The sequence below is a fragment of the Saimiri boliviensis genome, chromosome 17 (assembly GCF_048565385.1).
Source record: "Saimiri boliviensis isolate mSaiBol1 chromosome 17, mSaiBol1.pri, whole genome shotgun sequence".
Lineage (NCBI taxonomy): Eukaryota > Metazoa > Chordata > Mammalia > Primates > Cebidae > Saimiri > Saimiri boliviensis.
In genome coordinates, this window is record NC_133465.1 from 63064977 (window position 1) to 63085638 (window position 20662).

Sequence of the window (20662 nt, forward strand, 5' to 3'; positions counted from 1 at the left end):
GCAGATAATGAGGTCAGGAGTTCAAGACCAGCTTGGTTAACATGGTGAGACCCTGTCTCTACTAAAAACACAAAAATTAGCTGGGCATGGTGGCAGGCGCCTTTAATCCCAGCTACTCCGGAGGCTAAGGCAAGAGAATCACTTGAAATGGGAAGGCAGAGGTTGCAGTGAGCTGAGATCGTGCCACTGCACTCCAGCCTGGGTAAAAGAGCGAAACTCTGTCTCAAAAAACAAAACAAAACAAAAACCCCCCACAAATATATATGTATGTATCAAGATGGAGAATTTGGAAAGTACAATGTCACTTAGTCTGAAAAGGAGAGCACACATGCTTATGTAATATATGCATGTACAGCAAATCTTTGGTATTCATGTAGAATTGGCTCCAGGACCCCTGCAGATACCAAAACCCACAGCTGCTCAAGTCCCTGATATAAAATGATGTAGTGTTTGCATGTAACCTATACAACTCCTCCCAGACACTTTAAGTCACCTTTAGATTATTATAATACCTGACACAATGCAATTGCTGTATTGTATTGTTGGGGAGAATAATGACAAAAAAGTCTGTACGTGTTTACTGCAGATGCAATTTTTTTCTTAATATTTTTAGAGCCAATATGAGATTGGCTGAATCCACAAACGTGGATTCTATGGCTAGGAAGGGCCTACTACACTTTTTTGTTTGTTTTTTAGAAGGAGTTTCACTCTGTTGCCCAGGCTGGAGTGCAGGGGCAGGATCTCGGCTCACTGCAACCTCCATTTTCCTGGTTCAAATGATTCTCCTACCTCAGCCTCCTGAGTAGCTGGGACTACAGGCACCTGCCAGCATGCCCAGCAGATTTTTTTTTTTTCTTTGTATTTTTAGTGGAGATGGGATTTCACCATGTTGGCCATGCTGGTCTTAAATGCCTGATCTCGAATGATCTGCCTGCCTCGGCCTCCCAAAGTGCTGGAATTACAGGCATGAACCACCACGACTGGTCTGTACTTGTTTATATTTAAAAAACGGAAGAAAAAAACCAAACCAAACAAACAGAAAGCAATCAGACGTATGGGGGAGCGAGGGGACAAGGATTGAAGCTCATTTTCTCTGTATTTGCTTTGTAGATTTGACTTTATTATGTAAATATTCAAGGTAATTACAGAACAAAATTAAATTAAAAAAAAATCAATCCCTAAAAATCAAAACTACAAGGAAGCAAATGAACCTAATAGAGTATTGAGCTGTGGCAAAATTACAGAGAGAAATGACTTCAAAAGACTCAGCGGTGCAATGCGAAGGCCATCCCTAGAGGGATATACCTTAGGAACAGAAAGAACAGCGATAATTGGAACCTATGTTCAGTAATCACAGTGTGGATGTTACTATTCTGAAACTGTTGTGTGTGTTTGTGGGGATAATATAGGTGGGCAAAATGCTGGTATGGTGGGAACTGGATTTTCAATATCGACAAAAGAGATATAGACAAAAGACCAATGAGGTCATTAAAGAGCCTGTCATCACGAAATGGAATTGAAAGTGTGAGTATCTATGGTATCATAAAAAGAAAGTATTTTTTAGCTAGCCATTAACGGGGCCTAGAAACAACAACCGTTCCTGGAATAAATGCAGTGCGAGGGCTGAAATCGTGGTATCTAACTATCATTTCTCACTCAAGGCAACAAGAACTCCTTGAAGAAATGGCTGATCCCTGGCGCAGTGAGGGGGTGCATATATAATAGTTTAGAACATTTTGTCACACCAAATTGACTGCCGGGGCCTTGTCAAGAGGGCTCACTGTCAAGTTGAAGGGGCCGATGATGGTCCATTTGTACCATTGAATTGGTACCTGGTACCATTCAATAAGCATAATAATGGTACTGGATTGAAACACGTCAGATTTGTTAACAAAACAAAACAAAACAAAACAAAACAAAACAAAAAAACCCCTTAGTTATCTAATAGTACTACCAAACAAAACAGAAATATATCCTCCTCCAACCCAAGCTCATCTGTTACCTTAGAAGACAATTTAAGGAATCAATTCATTATTTTTTCTGTTTTTTTTTTTTTTTTTAGAATAGAGATTGGGGGCAGTTTCCCTATACTGCCTAGGCTGGTCTTGAACTCTGGGCCTCAAGCAAGCCTCTTCCTCAGCCTCTCAAAGTGTTGAGATTACAGGGGTGATACACCACACCCGGCCAGAACCAATTCATTATACAAAAAATTGGTAAGGGAAAATAATTGAACACTTACCCTGCTTTTCCTAGATAAACTGAAATGTTGGGTAGCCAAAAAGTTGATACAGGGAAAATTCTTGTTTTTTGAAAGCATTTCAGCTAATAAGTCAAGAATAAATTATAATATTTGCCTATCCCCATATTAGAACCCTTATTGAAATGATAGCTCATAGATGACTGTTGGTGGCTGACCTCACAGTAAGAGAGACAGCCAGACTTTGTGCCTTCTGATAGAGATACATGACACCGCCTAGGAAGTGAAATCTTTCTTTTTTTCTTAATTTTTGAGACAGAGTCTCATTCGGTTGCTCAGGCTAGAGTGCAAAGATGTGATCTCTGCTCACTGTAACCTCTGCCTCCTGGGTTCAAGCCATTCTTCTGCCTTAGCCTCCCGAGTGGCTGGGATTACAGGCATGTACCACCACGCCTGGCTAATTTTTGTGTTTTTAGTAGAAACGGGGTTTCGCCATGTTGGCCAGGCCGGTCTCAAACTCCTGACCTCAGATGGTCCACCTGACCTTGATTTCCCAAAGCGTTGGGATTACAGGCCTGAGCCACTGCACCCTGAAGTAAAATATTTCGAACAACAAAAATCAAACCTAAATCAGATTAGCCTCTAGCTTTAAGTTCCAATTTACTGTAACACTGGTGTTTGGAGGAATGCATTGAATGACCCCACAGGGGTGCAATCAGCGAAATCCAGACTGTGGGACTGGGGAATATTCTACTGGACAAATGACTAAGTTTCTTCACCATAAATTACAAGAAAAAGAGAGAGAGAGAAAGAGAGAGAGAATCAATAGATAACTGAGACCTAAAAAAACCCCTCAACTGACTGCAATTGTATGAACTTCATTTAGATCCTGAAGCAAGTAAAAAACCACGAGTCACAGAAATTATGCGGCAATCAAGGAAATTTGAAGGCTGACTGGATAGCTGATGATATTACGGGGCCTGCTGATATTTTTAGCCATCATAATGATAACGTGGTTACTGTGGTTTTGTTTTAAATAGAGACCTCATCTGTAATATTTCTTTCCAGAAACATTCATGGATGAACTGATACAATGCCTGGGATTTGCTTTGAAATGCTCCAGGGGAAAGGCAGAGGGTTGGGGCAGAAATGGAACAGACCTGGCTGGGAGCTGGGCATTGTTGAAGTTGGGGAGGGGTATACAGGTGTCCACTGCAGTCTCTCCTCTACTTGGGTGGATATTTGAAAATTTTCACAATTAAAGGGGTCAGCTGGGTGTGGTGGCTCACGTCTGTAATCTCAGCACTTTGGGTGAATCATTTGAGGTCAGGAGTTCGAGACCAGCCTGGTCAACATGGTAAAACCTGGTCTATACTAAAAATACAAAAATTAGCCAGGTGTGGTGGTACGTGCCTGTAGTCCCAGCTACTCAGGAGGCTGAGGTAGGAGAATCTCTTGAGCTAAGGAGGCGGAGGTTGTAGTGAGCCGAGATCGTACCACTGTATTTCAATCTGGGTGACAGAGCAAGACTCCATCTCAAAACAAACAAATAAACAAAAAAAACAAAAAGGGAAAAATGTTCATTCTCACTGGAGGGATACAACAGACAAACATTGCTTTTTTCCCCCCTGTGATATGCTGAAGACTAAAGAAGCAGGGGGAGAAAAATCTCTGCTTTTATTCATTGGTATTGAAAATGTTATTTACAATTAAAAATAACACATTCTCTCAATCTCTCTCTCTCTTTCTCTCTGTCTGTCTGTCTGTTTTTTTTGACACAGGGTCTCGCTCTATGACTCAGGTTGGAGTGCAGTGGTATGATCTCAGCTCACGGCAGCCTCAAATCCTGGGCTCAAACAATCCTCCCATCTTAGCCTCCTGAGTAGCTGTGACCACAGACATATACCACCATGCCGACTAACTTTTCGTGTGTGTGTAAGGATGAGGTCTTGCCATGTTTCCCAGGCTGGTCTCAAACTCCTGGGCTCAAGGGATCCTCCTGCCTTGGCCTCCCAAAGTGTTGGGATTACAGTTGTGAGTTACGGTGCCCAGCCTGACATTTTATTTTTAATGTAAGGAAAGTGAAGGCTCCGGTTTGAATCTAAGCTTTGCATTGACCTTGTCACTGTGTTTGACCTTGAACAAGTAACTTCCTTCTGGTGCCTCAGTTTCTTTTTCTGTAAAATGGTGTGATGATGGTAATATTCCTTTTATTTTTGGGACAGAGTCTAGCTCTGTCTTCCAGGCAGGAGCTCAGTAGCATGATCTCAACTCACTGAAACCTCCACCTCCTGGGCTCAAGCGATTCTCCTGCCTCAGCTTCCTATGTCTGTAGCTGGGATTAGAGACATGTGCCGTCACACCTGGCTAATATTTGTCTCTTTAGTAGAGATGAGGTTTTACCATATTGGTCCGGCTGGTTTCAAACTCCCGACCTCAAGTGACCCACCTGCCTCGGCCTCCCAAAGTACTGTGATTCCAAGCATTAGCCACTGCGCCTGGCTGATACTACTACTACTTAGAGTCTCTGTGCTGCTTGTGTGAAAGATGAACGTGACTGAAGCATTCAGTGTACTGCCTGGCCAGGAAAAGTGCCCCGAAAGTGTGAGCTCTTCTTACTCTTCCACCAATTCCTGTGCGCAAAACTTCTGGGCAATTCACTCCCACTGACCTTTATCGAGTAGCTGCTGGGGCTGGGCACTGACTGGACCTGGGGATTCAGTGGCCTCTGCTGCCTCCTCTTGCTCTGGATCACCATGGGTCACTGCCCTAATTGTCCTGGCTACGGGCTGGGCTTCCTGACCCTCGGGGGAGCTGTTTGCCTTAAAAGTTGGTAGGTCAGCCCTCCCATATGAAAAATAAAACTTGTGCTTAGAATTGGCAGCAAGAAGCTAATTGTTCTCAGCTCAGCTCCTCTGCTCTTCAGCAATGCTGGCCTCCCCTGCCTCCCCCCAGGGTCCCAATTAGGAGAGTTTTCTAGCCAGCAAGTGCACCAAGCATTCAGCCACCGCTCCCCACCCTGCAAAGCTCTGCTCGGCCTTGGGTTCACTGCCTTCCTGGGAGCGAGCGGGCCAAGGCCAGAGCAAAGCTGGGTCAGATGCAGTTCTGGACCATCCCTCTGTTTGCTTGCAACATTAGCAGAAACTCCTCATCATGATTTCATCCCGGTCCCTTCTTGGCCAGTCTCCCCCGCCTTGGAGAAGGCAGCGCTAAGGCAGCAAATCCTAGAATTCATCCTCGTTGTGGGAAACACAGAGCAGAGGGGTTGCAGGAGCCTTCGGGATGTGTCAGCGGTCACCTCGAGGTCACAAGTTCCCCGGGCTGAAGCTCAGGGCCTGCAGTGCTCGCCGCTTCACTGCTGACCTCCGCTCAAATCTCTGCCTCCCTTCCCGAATCTGGAGGAAGTTGGCGCCATCCTTCCATCTGCCCGACGTTGCTGGGGTCAGGTCCTACCCCTTTAAAACACAGCGTAGGCTGGGAGTGGTGGCTCATGCCTGTAATCTTAGCGCTTTGGGAAGCCAAGGTGGGTGGATCACAAGGTCAGGAGTTCAAGACTAGCCTGGACAATATGGTGAAACACTGTCTCTACTAGAAATACAAAAGTTAGCCAGGCATGGTGGTGGGTGCCTATAGTCCCAGCTTCTTGGGAGGCTGAGGCAGGAGAATCACTTGAACTCGGGAGACAGAGGTTGCAGTGAGCCCAGACTGTGCCATTGCACTTCAGCCTGGGTGACAGAGTGAGACTCCATCTCAAAAAAAAAAAAAAAAAAAGTGTAGATCCCCCATGCTGTGCTCTGTCTTCAGTCGTCCCTGGGGAGGACAGGCACCGGGCTCATGTGAAATGGGACCAGAGAGCTGGGCCTGCGGTCTGAGGTCTGTATTTCGAGATGGGGTGACTGAAAAGTCCTAGTTTTAGCACAGTTACAAGGAAAGCAAACGGACTGCGGCTACAGTGACTACTGCTGTATTACTATTGTTATCTGTTACGGGCTGAATCGTGCCTGCAAAATCTGTGTAAGTTCTAACCCGCAGCACCCCAGAATGTGACTGTATTTGGAGACAGAATTGGGCCCTAATCCAATGTGACGGGGGTCTCTGTAAGAAGAGGACATTTAGGCTGGGCACAGTGGCTCATGCCTGTAATCCCAGCATTGTAGAAGGCCAAGGAGGGCAGATTACTTGAGGTTGGGAGTTTGAGACCAGCCTGACCAACACAGTGAAACCCTGTCACTACTAAAAATACCAAAAATATTAGCCAGACATGGTAGTACGTGTCTGTAATCCCAGCTACTCAGGAGGCTGAGGAAGGAGAACAGTTTGAACCTGGGAGGTGGAGGTTGCAGTGAGCCGAGACTGTACTTCAGACTGGGTGACAGGATGAGACTCCTTCTCAAAAAAAAAAAAAAAAAAAAAATCTGCATTTGGACACACACACAGAGGGAAGGCAGACACCTACAAGCTGAGGCGAGAGGCCTCAGAAGAAATAATCCTGCCCACACTGGAATCTCGTACCCTGCTGAACCGTGCACAGATACAAAGCCAGGGTTCCCCAACCCCCATTGACCACCAGGTACCAGTCTGTGGTCTGTTAGGAACCAGGCGGCACAGCAGGCATGAAAGTGACGCTTCATCTGTGCTTCAGCTGACTCCATCCCTTGCATCACCACCTGAGCGCGCGGCCCCCATCGCTCCTATCACCGCCTGAGCTCCGTGCGGCCCCCATTGCTCGCATCACCACCTGAGCTTCGCCTCCGGTCAGTGGCAGCGTTCAGTTCTCACAGGGGCATGAACCCTACTGTGAACTGCACACGCGAGGGATCTAGGTTGGATGATCCTTATCAGAATCTAACGCCTGAGATGTGTCACTGTCGCCTGTCACCCCCAGATGGGACCATCTAGTTGCAGGAAAACAAGCTCAGGGATCCCACTGATTCTACACCGTGGGGAGTAATGTAATTACTTCATTATATGTTACAACGTGATAGTCATAGAAACAAAGTGTACAATAAATGTCATGTACTTGAATCACCCCCAAACCATCTTCCCCACCCAGTTCGTGGAAAAACTGTCTTCTATGAAACTGGTCCCTGGTGCCAAAAAGGTTGTTGCTTTAAGCAATCCAGTCTGATACTTGGTTATAGCAGTCCTAGCAAACACGTGCATTTCTACGACTACTGAAATCACTTTCCAAGTGCTTATAATGTGTTTGTCATTATGCTGAACAAATTATAAATATTATCTCACTTAATCCTCGCACAACTCCAAGGAGCAGGTATTATTATTATCTTCATTTGCAAGCGAGAAAACCGACTTTATTTTAGTTATTCAGAGGTGCGATATGTGCATAGAGTAGCTGCTCAATAAACATTGATTGAAGGACAGAAGCTGAGATGTGTTATAGAATGTGTGCAGGTCACCAGCTAGAGGCAGAGCTGGGACTGTAACCCAAGTCTTTCTGAGTCCCAATCCTGTGCCCTTAACCACACACTACATGGAGTCAAATGCAGCCTGGGATACTTTCGGCATGAGAATGCTGGATTTTTCTCATGGGGCCATGGCTACACCAGGTATTTCTTTCTTTTTTATTTTTATTGTTTGAGATGGAGTTCTGCTCTTCTCGCCCAGGCTGGCCTGCAATGGCTACAATCTCGATTCACTGCAACCTCTGCCTCCCAGGTACAAGTGATTCTCCTGCCTCAGCCTCCCCAGTAGCTGGTATTACAGACACCCACCACCACGCCTGGCTAACTTTTGTATTATTTTTTGAAATGGAGTCTCACTCTGTCACCCAGGCTGGAGTACAGTGGTACGATCTCGGCTCACTGCAACCTCTGCCTCCGGGTTCAAGAGAGTCTCCTGCCTGAGCCTCCCAAGTAGCTGGGACTACAGGCACCTACCACCATGCCCAGCTAATTTTTGTATTTTTAGTACAGATAGGGTTTCACTACATTAAGCAGGCTGGTCTTGAACTCCTAACTTCAGGTGATCCACCCGCCTCAGCCTCCCAAAGTGCTGGGATTACAGGCATGAGTCACCATGCCTGGAGTGATTTTTGTATTTTTAGTAGAGGCAGGGTTCCACTATGTTGGCCAGGCAGGTCTTGAACTACTGACCTCAAGTGATCCACCTGTCTCAGCCTCCCAGAGTGCTGGGATCATAGATGTGAGCCACCGTGCTTGGCCCATACACCAGGTGTCTCTGAGCCCGAAATAACCCAGGTTTTGTGGGTTCTTGCTGAGAAGGACCTTGGCACTGGGTGGCAGTGTCTCCACTTCCTGTGGCCCGCATGTGGCCTTGGGGAAAGCCTGCAGCTCCTTTCCTGTAATGTGTTCCCAGCTTGACTTAAGCCAATGACTTCAGAAACAGAGGGGGATTTCCTCCCGCCCCCTCTGTCACCCCTTCGCCCCTTCCCCAGAGGATCTCAGGGCCTCCTCTTGGGTGAGGAGAGGCCATGTGTACCTTGTAGCCCTGGTTGATGCCGTTGATGAACTGGGGGCTGGGGGCGTTCCAGGTGAAGCGGATGGTCGTGGAATTGGTGGCTTCTGCGTGCACATTACCTGGAGGGACTGTGGGAACTAGAGGAGAGGAGAGAACCGGAGAGAAATGCAGAGATCGGGGGTATAGCCTCTGCCTTGCACCCCCCACCCCACCCCACCTCCTCCCTCGCTGTGTAGACTTAGAGGCCTTCATATTCTCTCTGGATTAGTTTGCGTTAAATAAAACTTGCCTGACCCACCTCACAGGGTGCTGGTAAATAAAAAGGGTGGGGATGAAAAATGCTCTGGCGTGGTTTTCAGGAGGGAAGCTGTTTCATGATCTACCTCACGTGAAATTCACAGAAGGTCCCCATATGCCTGGAGCCCCTGCCTTTCACCATGTCCAAGCCAGCCTCCTCTTCCTCCGTCCTCCCACGCTGTGGGGTAGCTTGGCATGGGGTGGTGATTCCAGCCCCAGAGTGCAATAGCAGGGGGCTCGTGAGAACGGCCACACAGCCAAGGCTCTCAGGCCTGGGCAGGCACAGCACCCAGCAGGCGCAGGATCAGGAGCAGGCAAAGCACCTGCCCCTTTGAGGCCATAGTCCCTTTTCATTTCATTTCATTTTTTTTTTTTTTTTTTTTTTTTTTTTTGAGCGAGTCTCACTTTGTCACCCAGGCTGGAGTACAGCGGCATGATCTCAATTCATTGTAGCCTTAACTTCCCCAGGCTCAAGCAATCCTCCTGCCTCGGCCTCCCAAGCAGCTGGGACCACAGGTATGGACCACCACACTGAGACAGTTTTGTTCATTTTTTGTAGAGACAGGGTCTCACTATGTTGCCTAGGTTAGCCTCAAACTCCCGGGCTCAGCCACCAACCTGCCACAGCCTCCTGAGTAGCTGTGCCACTGTAGCACGCCTAGCTAATTTTTTTCAATTTTATGTAGAGATGGGAGTCTCCCTACGTTGCCCAGCCTGGTTTAAAACTCCTGGGCTTGAGTGGGCCTCCGGTCTTGGCCTCCCAAAGTGCTAGGATGACATGCCTGAGCCACCGTGCCTAGTCTGAGGCCACTGTCTCTACTCACCTCCCTGCAGCGTCCACTCCGTGACCTTACTGCTGTAGACACCCAGCCCAGCGCTGTTATAAGCAGCCACCTCGATCTCGTAGTTGGTCCAAATGATGAGATCCTCCAGCAGCAGGTTGTTCACATCAGCATCCGTGATGTTCTTAAATTGGTAGCCCACGGGCAGCCCGGCCAGGCAGTACCTGAGGGGAAGAGGCGAGGCACAGCGGAGTCAGAGGCAGCTTGCTGGGCTTCGTGCCCAGGAAATTGTCTGGGGCAGCGCTGTCCAACAGGACTTCCCGTGATGGCGCAAGTGTCCTGCATCTGTGCTGTCTGACGCAGTGCCCGCCCACAGAGGCAGGTGCTGAGCACTTGAAATGTGGTTTAGCGTAACCAAGGAAATAAGTTCAAAATTTCTTTTGAGACAGAGTGTCGCTCTGTCACCCATGCTGGAGTGCAGTGGCGTGATCTTGGATCACTGCAACCTCCACCTGCCAGGTTCAAGCAGTTCTGTCTTAGCCTCCTGAATAGCAGGGACTACAGGTGTGGGCCACCATGCCTGGCTAATTTTTTGTATTTTTAGTAGAGACGGGGTTTCACCATTCTGGCCAAGCTAGTCTTGAACTCCTGACCTTGTGATCCACCTGCTTTGGCCTCCCAAAGTGCTGGGATTATAGGCGTGAGATACCATGTCTGGCTATACAGAGTTTTAAAAATGAACATATCAGAAAAAATTTTGGAGATTTGTGACAATTTTTAAAAACAGCCTAGAAATATCAAAAAATTAAGAAAAAGGTATGTCATAAATGCATACAAATGTACATGTTAATCGACTGCTTTGCTATAGATGTGGCTCTGGCCAGCAGTAGGCTATTAGTAGTTAAGTTTTTGCGGAGTCAGAAATCATACGTGGATTGGGCCCGGTGTGGTAGCCCATGCCTATAATCCCAGCACTTTGAGAGACCAGATGGGTGATCACTTGAGGTCAGGAGTCTGAGACCAGCCTGGCCAGCATGGTGAAGTCCCATCTCTACTAAAAATACAAAAATTAGCTGGCAGGCTGGGTGCAGTGGCTCATATCTATAATCCCAGCACTTTGGGAGGCTAAGACAGGTGGATTACTCGAGGTCAGGAGTTCAAGACTAGACTGGCCAAAAAAATGAAACTCTGTCTCTACCAAAAATAAAAAAGAATTAGCTGGATGTGGTGGTACATGTCTGCAGTCCCAGCTACTTGGGAGGCTGAGGCAGGAGGATCACTTGAGCCCAGGAGGTGGAGGTTGCAGTGAGCCGAGATTGCGCCACTACACTCCAGCCTGGGTGACAGAGTAAGACTCCATCTCAAAATAAAATAAAATAAAATAAAATTAGGCATGATAGTGGGTGCCTATAATCCCAGCTACTCAGGAGGCTGAGGCAGAAAAATTGCTCGAACCTGGAAGGCAGAGGCTGCAGTGAGCTGAGATTGAGCCACTGCACTCCAGCCTGGGCAACAGAGTGAGACCCTGTCTCAAAAAAAAAAAAAAATTATACATGGATTATCAACCATGTGGGGGTCGGCACCCCAGCCCCCACATTGTTCAAGGGTCAACTGTAGTTTAAGTAGCCAGAGTTGACTGATGTTTACCTTACTGGATAGCAGAGGTCTAGGGGATGTGTCTGGACTATTTTTTTTTTTTCTTTCTTTTTTTTTTTTTTTTGAGACACAGCCTTGCTCTCTTGCCAGGCTGGAGCACAGTAGTGTAATCTTGGCCCACTGCAACCTCCGCCTCCTGGGTTCAAGAGATTCTTCCGCCTCAGCCTTCCGAGTAGATGGGACTACAGGCACGTGCCACCATGCCTGGCTAATTTTTGTATTTTTAGTAGAGACAGGGTTTCACCATGTGGGTCAGGATGGTTTCGATCTCCTGCCCTTGTGATCTGCCCGCCTTGGCCTCCCGAAGTGTTGGGATTACAGGTGTGAGCCACGGCGCCCGGCAGTCTGGACTATTCTTTTTGGGGGAGAGGATTGCTAACCAGGGGCACTGAGAGGTCCCAGGGCAGATCTCGCAAGTCTCAGCCTCTGAGGGGTCATGGGCAGGAGAGCTGTCTCCTAGAAGGCTGGGCTCACTTTCTTTCTCCCTCTAGGATACAGCCTCCCTCTTCTGACAGTTACTCACCCAGGTGGAATAAAACACCTATTTCTACCTCCACTGGCAAAAAGAACGCATGACACTAAAGAAGTAAAAAAAATTTGGGGTGTCAGACACGAAGGATGGATCAATCACTCATTTGAGAAACACAATGCATATATAATTTGTCATCTAATTATTGGAAAATTAAGGACCTCAAAGTATTCCAACGCATTGTAATGCCCTAAAACACTGCTTCTCTAAACCTCAAGATGAATCAAAATCTCCTAGAAGACTTTTTTTTTTTTTTTTTTTTTTTTTTTTTTGAGAGTGAGTCCCACTCTATCACCCAGGCTGGAGTACAGTGGTGTGGTCTTGGCTCACTGCAACCTCCGACTCCCAGTTCAAGTGATTCTCCCGCCTCAGCCTCCTGGGTAGTTGGGACTACATGTGCCCACAATCACACCTAATTTTTTTTAATTTTTAGTAGATATGGAGTTTCACTATGTTGGCCAGGCTGGTCTCGAACTCCTGACCTTGTGATCTGTCCTCCTAGGCCTCTCAAAGTATTGGGATTACAGGCGGGAGCCACCATGCCCGGCCGGAAGACTTTTTTTTGGAAGTGGAGGTTTCTGAGGCCATCCTCAAAGTTCCCAATTTGGTAGGTCTTGGATGAGACTTGAGAATTTGCCTTTCTGACCTGTTCTCAGGTTAGGCTGATGCTGTAGGTGCTGGGAGCACACTTTGAGAACCACCGCTCTTTAGGATTCATGAAAAACCCACAACAAAATCAACCATAAGTGGAGCAGTCAAACCACTCCACTATGAGGGTGTGTACGTGCAGGAGTGAGACAGACTCTAGACTATCAATGAGAGTTCTCAGTAACTTCAAATAACTTATGAATCTGAACTTATGAATACCACATTTTAGTGACTTTTTTTTTTTTTTGAGATGGAGTCTTGCTCTGTTGCCCAGGCTGGAGTGCAGTGGCACGATCTCAGCTCGCTGCAACCTCCGCCTCCCGGGTTCAAGCGAATCTCCTGCCTCAGCCTCCCAAGTAGCTGGGATTACAGGTGCATGTCAACATGCCCGACTAATTTTTGTACTTTTAGTAGAGATGGGGTTTCACCATGTTGGCCAGGCTGGTCTCGAACTCCTGACCTCAGGTGATCCACCAGCCTTAGCTTCTCAAAGTGCTGGGATTACAGGCGTGAGTCACTGCACCTGGCCAATGACCTTTAATGACTCTCATTTAGGTTACTACTATATAACCCCTCAGTCAGATGCAAAGATAAGGTTCTGTATAACTGAGCTTCATCTCCAGTAAGAACGAAACAAAGAACTTTCACTTTTCCATTGATTCTTTGGCCAGCTGGTTTTTCCACTCCTGAGAATATTCGTGGCTTCCCACGGGGCCTGCCCCTTGGATAAGATAGTTACCTCTTTCTTCTCCTGTCTCCCTGTAGGCCTATTCCTACATCAGCCCATATAGGCTCCTCTCTCAACCATTCCTGCTGGTGTTCAGGGGTCTTCCTGCTGGAAGTTCTGCTAGGTGTTTAACCTAAATCCATCCTACCACTGTGAAGGCATTTCCTGCTGCCCGGTCCTTGCGAGACGGCGAAGGGCCTGCCATGAATCTGCACAGTTTTCCAGTCCACTCCTGATCCTCCCCCATGCCTCTCCCCTCGGGTCTGGGCTCCTGTCCCCAGGTTGGTCACCCACCTGATGACGTAGCCCTTGAGAATTCCATTCTGGTGGCTCTCAGGAGGCGGCTGCCACTGGATCATGATGGACTGGTTGGTGCGACCACTGGCGATGACGTTCTGCGGAGGGGCCGTGGGGGGCTCCTCGGGGAGGGAGACCCTGGATCACAAAACACCAGTGCTGTCAGTCTTGGGGTCAAACACAGGAGTTCAGTGGGCTAGGAGAAGGCTGAACCCTGCCCTGCTCTGACCCTGGATAATTCTGTACAACTGCTGTGTGCATTTGGGCAAGTCACCTAACCCCTCTGAGCTTGTTCTATAAAGGAATTATAACAAAGCTCTACTTGCCTATCTTACGAGACTAGCTGAGGCTCAAATGGTACTACATATATAGTCTCTGTGTATATATATATATATGAGTCCTTTAGAAAACTGTTAAGGCCAGATGTCATGGCTCATGCTTGTAATCCCAGCACTTTGGGATGCTGAGGCAAGAGGATCGCTTGAGGGCCAGAGTTCAAGACCAGCCTGGACAACATGGCAAGACCTTGTCTCTACAACAACAATAAAAAAATCCAGGCGTCGTGACTTGCACCTGCAATCCTAAATACTTGGGAGGCTGAGGTGGGAGGATGGCTTGAGCCAGGAGGTTGAGGCTGCAGTGAGCTGTGTTTGCATCACTGCACTCCAGCCAGGGCAACAGAGCGAGACCCTCTCTCAAACATAAATAAATAAATAAAAATGCTAACGTACATATTTTTGGTGCAATTGAGGGATTAAGTTTCAGTTTCCTATTTGTCAAGGAAGCTGCTGTTGGGGCTGAGAAGGTCATGAGTGTCCACGTGTTTTAGAAGCAGAACTGTTGGTCACATCCCAGTGGCCAACTGCCAGTGTCCCTTCACTAGGCCTCCTTTGCTGGCCAGCTGAGCTCCAGGTTGGAGCAGGGCAGGCATGGCGTGTGGTGGAGAGAGCCAAGGGCACCCACCCTGCCTCTGCGAGCCAAGCGTGACAGCATGTCTTTCTCTGGCATAGCTGGGGGATGCTGTGTTCTGCCTAAGTGTATTTATTACATCACAGACACATGTTCATTCCAAACCAAAGTTAATTATTCTTGACGGATGTCTGTCCCTTTTTGTTTGTTTTTATGTTTTTGCTTTTTGAGGGATAGCATTCCTAAGCCTGCTGCTTGCTCCTGTGGTTTTATTTATTTATTTATTTGAGACCGTTTCTCTCTTTCACCCAGGCTGGAGTGCAGTGGCATGACCTCAGTTCACTGCCACTTCCGCCTCCTGGTTCAAGCGATTCTCCTGCCTCAGCCTCAAAAGTAGCTGGGATTGTAGGCGCCTGCCACAGGCATGGCTAATATTTGTATTTTCAGTAGAGACGGGGTTTCGCCACGTTGGCCAGGCTGGTTTTGAACTCCTGATCTCAGGTGATTCACCTGCCTCAGCCTCCCAAAGTGCTAGGATTACAGGCATGAGCCACCGCGCCTGCTTCCATGTTTTTGTAGGGGCTGCGGTAAGGGTGATTTGGCATTTTTTTTGGTGGGAGGACAGGTTTTGCTCTTGTTCCCCAGGCTGGAGTGCAGTGGCACGATCTCGGCTCACTGCAACCTCCATCTCCCAGGTTCAAGTGATTCTCCTGCCTCAGCCTTCCTAGTAGCTGGGATTACAGGCCTGTGCCACCATGCCCGGCTAATTTTTGTATTTTTAGTAGAGATGGGGTTTCACCATGTCGGCCAGGCTGGTCTCGAACTCCTGACCTCAAGGAATCCGCCTCCCCTCGGCCTCCCAAAGTGCTAGGATTACAGTTGTTAGGACTCGGCCTTTTTCCTGGTGACTCAGGGCTGTTGGCGTGAAGGCATGTTAGGAAGGTGAGTCAGTGTGATGCGATGCAGCCGCAGGGCGGGAGAGCTGCAGGGGACCTCCCCTTACACTTTGAGCCTGTCTGTTGTGATTTCGTATCTTCAGATGGGCTGGGGCTGTATCTATTCATTTCTCATCCCCACTCCAGTGTTCCAAACGTGGCATGGCGCACAGTAGCTGCTCAGTAAACAGTGAGTATGTAAACCCTCCTGTAACTGCTCTCCACGCCGGCTGCCACCTGCCACCGCTCCCTCCCGTGGGAGCGTCTTGAACCCAGTGGTACCACCCTAGCACAAGCCAGAGAGACCAAGCTTATTGCAACTGTGGCAAAACCACCATGATTGATTTAAGCCCCGGGTGTCTTTTAAAGAGCCGAGTGCACAGCGTTGCACATGGGCTTTGTATCACACTGTTGTGACCTCTTCCATGACATACTTCTTGGTAGAGGTAGCTGCTTGTTTTACAGAGCTGGAGAGGATAGAATTTTCCTTTTACATAGATGGGTATCACTGTGTGATGTTTTTACATGAAGTACCTGCTGTTTTTATTTAATTTCCATTTTTTTTTCATTTTTTAAAAAAATTATTTTTATGATCTTTCCACATCCCTTCCCAGGTGTCTTTTTTTTTTTTTTTTTTTTTTTTTTTTTTAAAAAAAAAGACAGAGTCTTGCTCCGTCACCCAGGCTGGATCCCAGCTCACTGCAACCTCCGCCTCCTGGGTTCAAGTGATTCTTGTGCCTCAGCCTCTCGAGTAGCTGGAATTACAGGCGCCCACCACCACACCCAGCTAATTTATATATTTTTAGTAGAGACGGGGTTTTGCTATGTTGGCCAGACTGGTTTCGAACTCCTGACCTCAGGTGATCCGCCTGCCTCGGCCTCCCGTCATGCTGGGATTACAGGTGTAACTTACCGTGCCCAGCAATTTTTATCATTTTAAAAAAGCTTTGTGGGAGGCTGGGCATGGTGGCTTACACCTGTAATCCCAGCACTGGGAGGCCAAGGCGGGCGTATCATGAGGTCAAGAAATCAAGACCATCCTGGCCAATGTAGTGAAACCCTATCTCTACTAAAAAATACAAAAATTAGCTGGACGTGGTGGCAGGCACCTATAATCCTAGTTACTCAGGAAGCTGAGGCAGGAGAATCGCTTGAACCCGGGAGGTGGAGGTTGCAGTGAGCCGAGATCGCACCACTGCACTCCAGCCTGGCGACAGAGCAAGACTCCATCTCAAAAAAAAAAAAAAAAAAAAAAAAACCTTTGTGGGAACCTTAGCAGAACCTGGCGTTAGTGTCGGCTGCAGCCCCTCCCAGAGGGAGTCTTGGCTACACCCCTGCAGAGTGCCCGCTGCCCTCACCTCTCAGTGTCTTTGCTGAATTGTCCTTTCCCCACATCGTTGACGGCACAGAGACGGAACTGGTAGGAGCGTGCAGGAACCAAGCCCTTGACTGTCACTGAGGTAGCTTTGGGGTCCACACTGGGCAGGAGTACAGTCCAGGGGGCATCTGCAGGGACAGTGAGTCGGGGCAGGAGTGGGCATCTTGGCGGGGACAGTGCATGCTTCTTACTCCTCATTTCCAGCAGAGTCCAGCCTCATTGGGGCTGGCAAGACAGAGCCTCCCCAGCTTGGTCCAGGAGCAGCCCACCATGCCATTTTTCTAGGTCCCATTAGCTCACACGACCCGGGGGAGGAGAGGGCGGGGGGTGCCGGAACAAAGGGCGGGCTCATGGGAACTGAGGTGCCTTCGTCTCTCCCCCTGGCCCTGCAAATCGAAGAGCTCCAGGCAAGCTATGTTTAAAATGCCATCCAGCCTGGGCGCGGTGGCTCATGTCTGTAATCCCAGCATTTTGGGAGGCCAATGTGGGCAGATCACCTGAGGTCAGGAGTTCGAGACCAGCCTGACTAACATGGTGAAACCCCGTCTCTACTAAAAATACAGAAATTAGCTGGGTGTGGTGGCGCATGCCTGTAATCCCAGCTACTCTGGAGGCTGAGGCAGGAGAATTGCTTGAACCCGGCAGGTGGAGGTTGTGGTGAGCTAAGATGGCACCATCACGCTCCAGCCTGGGTGACAAGTGTGAAACTCTGTCTCAAAAAAAAAAAATAAATAAATAAAATGCAATTCAAATTATGCCTGCTAATTTGACTTGGGGAATACATACATAAATAAACAATAAATACGTAGTGGCCATTTTCTTTGCAGCTTCTGCTGTGCCAGGCCCTGAGTTCAGCACCTGTTATGTGTCATGTCTTTCAATGGTAACACGCCTGACAGGCAGATGGTGGTGTTTCTTTCAGAGATGAGGAAGCTGAAGCTGCCGGAGGGAGGGATCTGCTCAAACGCCCAGAACTAGGAAGCAGGGGAGCTGGGACCCCAGCCCAGGGCTGCCTCCTGAGTCCACACTTGGGCAGGGGGTGCTGGCGGTGAGCACGGGAACCTTACTGTTCTCCGACATCTCCAGGACGTAGCGGATCAGGGGGCTGTTGCCGTCAAACGGCTTGGCCCACGTCAGGTTGATGGCTCGCCTCTCCACAGTGCTGAGTGTGGCCACCGGGTGCTCGGGCGCGTGGGGTAGTTGCCTGGAGGAGAGAGACGTGTGGTCAGGCGTCCCGTGTGGTCTGTAGGCAGGTGACAGGCACGCTGCGGGTGCAGGTTGTGTGGGTCTTGGACTTCCACAACACCTCTCGATCAGACGTAAAACGTGGCCTTTGTGCCCTCTACCTGGAGATGTTTCTCTCTGGAATCGGACACCCCTGCTAAAGCCATCCTCACACCCCCTGCTCTTGACGGGGGGCCTAACCGGACTGAGAGCAAGGCCTGGAAGGATCCTGGGAATCTGACAAAAGGGACTTGGCTGACTCTGAGCCTGCCAGCTGCTGTTGCCTGCACCTCCCCTGCCTGGGCCTGGGAGGGCTGCCCTTACCTGACTCGCAGGTGGGCACTGCGAGAGTCGTTGCCTCCCGCTGAGATCACCCGGCACGTGTACGTGCCGATGTCCCCCGACCATGTCTGTGAGATGTGCAGGGAGCCGTTTCTGTCCAGGCGGATACGGGGATTGCTCTCCATGCCCAGGGTGGCCCCGTCCTTCTCCCAGACGTACCTAAAAGTAAGAAGAACCCATAAGTATAGAGGGAGAGGAAGGCGCCTCGGGGGTAGACTCCACCTGGAGCTTGTCCTGAGAATTTAGCTCCAAAGCTGGGCAGGGGACAATTCCAGGCAACAGCCGGCCAGGACAGTGGGACCGGGGAGCAGACTGTCGAAGGCTGAGCAGGTTGGAAGCCCGTCACTCCTGCAGGGAGGGTGCCGTGTCCAGGAGAGCGAATGCATTAAGTCAAGTCATCATTAGTTATCACACCTTTGGTTCAGGTCGGGTCAAAGCGTTGCTGCTTCTGGCCAGAAGCGATTGCAAAACAGCCAGTGAAAGGCATTCTTCTGAAGAGGTTAAAAGATTACAGCTGGAAAAAAAAAATTCACATTTCCGCATAGACTACATTTCGGAATTAGTTTTATGAGGGGAATCATTATATCAATGCATCACTGTGACAAATTGACTTGAGTGTCCAAAAAAAATCACTTTAGCTTCGGTCAGTCGGTACAAAGGGGACTTGAGAAATTACACACACACCAGTGCCTGACAAGAAAAAATATCTTCTCTGGAATTGTTCTTGAGGAGATACAACCATTATCATTGTCATCAACAAGCAGGAAGTGCCCACCATGGGGGGCAGGATGGCATGCAGCAACCCCAGGGAAGGCTGCCCTTGGTTCTCAGCGCAAGTGTGAGGAACCGGGTGGTGGCTGAGATGCTTTGCAAGTAGCCCTGGTTAAGTGGGGTACAGGGTGGGGGCCTGGGCTGCTGGCTCCCAGGACTATCTGGGTTTACAGAATGTCAGATAATTAGGAAGAGTGACTCTGTAATATTTTAAACTTAAGTTATAAAGCAGAACCACGGTGGTTCACACTGGTAATCTCAGCACTTCGGGAGGCCGAGGTGGGTAGATCACTTGAGGTCAGGAGTTCAAGACCAGCCTAGGGACAGGCAAAACGTCATCTCTCCTAAAAACACAAACAGTTGCCAGGCATGGGGGCGGGCACCTGTAATCCCAGCTATTCTGAGGCTGAGGCAGGAGAATCGTTTGAATCTGGAAGTGGAGGTTGTAGCGAGCTGAGATCTCCACTGAACTCCAGCCTGGGCGACACAGCAAAACTCTGTCTCAAAAAACCACAAAATCGCCCCACGAAAACCATTAGCAGAACCAACAGAAAAGTGAAAGTACAGGTAAGAAAAAAAAAGAAAGGAAAAGAAAAAGAAAACTCAAACATTTTCCGATAATGGGGAACCATGATTAACATTTGAGTGCTCACATATCTTCTAGACCCTCCTTCCCTGCACGGAAAGTTGGCGCACTGCAGCACCGCTATGTTGGGGCGTCAGACTCTCAGGCCAAATGCTGGCTCTGTCACTTTCCAGCTTTGTGATATTGGGTGAATTAATTTGCTAATTAATTAACTAAGTTTAGACACAGTCTCGCTCTGCTGCCCAGGCTGGAGGGCCGTGATGCAGTCTTGGCTCACTGCAGCCTCCACCTCCCAGGTTCAAGTGATTCTCCTGCCTGAGCCTCCCGAGTTCCTGGGATCACAGGCCTGTGCCACCACACTTGGCTAATTTTTTTTTTTTTTTCATTTTTAGTAGGGACGGAGTTTCGCCGTGTTGACCAGACTGGTCTCAAACTCCTGACCTCAAGTGACCCACCCGCCTCGGCCTCCCAAAGTGCTGGGATTACAGGCTCGAGCCACTATGCCTGGCTAGCCATCCTGTTTTTAAAGCTGCTTTTTGACTCAATAAAAATATCATAAATTCTTTTTGATGTGACATTTCCACACCATCATTGTTTTTATTAGACTCACAATGTTTCAGTACAGTTGCTTTGCAATTTAACCGATCCTTATAGTATTGGACATCCAGTTTAGCCCCTTCTTTTCTGATATCATAGTTAATGCTGTGGTCCTTATGGCAAAATGTTTACAACCATTCCAAATCACTTCCTCAAGGACAAATCATCAGCAGTGAAATTGCTGAGTTCGTTTTGAAGGCTTTTAATACCTATTTAGAAATCAACAACAGCAACTCCCTTCCATTCATCTCTTTATTTAGAAAGGAGTTACCCTTGCCAGCACTCATAGGATGGGCAGAATATTACTCAAAAACAAATTTAGTTGCAGAGAGTAACTCCCATGTAAGAA

At 48.4% G+C, this 20662-nt stretch overlaps 1 protein-coding gene across 2 annotated transcripts in view; it reads right to left on the reverse strand.

The window, feature by feature from the left end:
* The window catches only part of SDK2 (sidekick cell adhesion molecule 2), a 317714-nt gene that overhangs the window by 74988 nt on the left and 222064 nt on the right, over positions 1–20662 (reverse strand). For both annotated transcript variants that reach the window (XM_074388917.1, XM_010342476.3), the window contains exons 13-18: positions 18342–18518; positions 17861–17997; positions 16774–16921; positions 13569–13709; positions 9757–9938; positions 8657–8772 (exon numbers count right to left, since the gene is read on the reverse strand). In XM_074388917.1, the coding sequence (XP_074245018.1) occupies positions 8657–8772; positions 9757–9938; positions 13569–13709; positions 16774–16921; positions 17861–17997; positions 18342–18518 (901 nt within the window). The remainder of the gene's footprint in view (positions 1–8656; positions 8773–9756; positions 9939–13568; positions 13710–16773; positions 16922–17860; positions 17998–18341; positions 18519–20662) is intronic.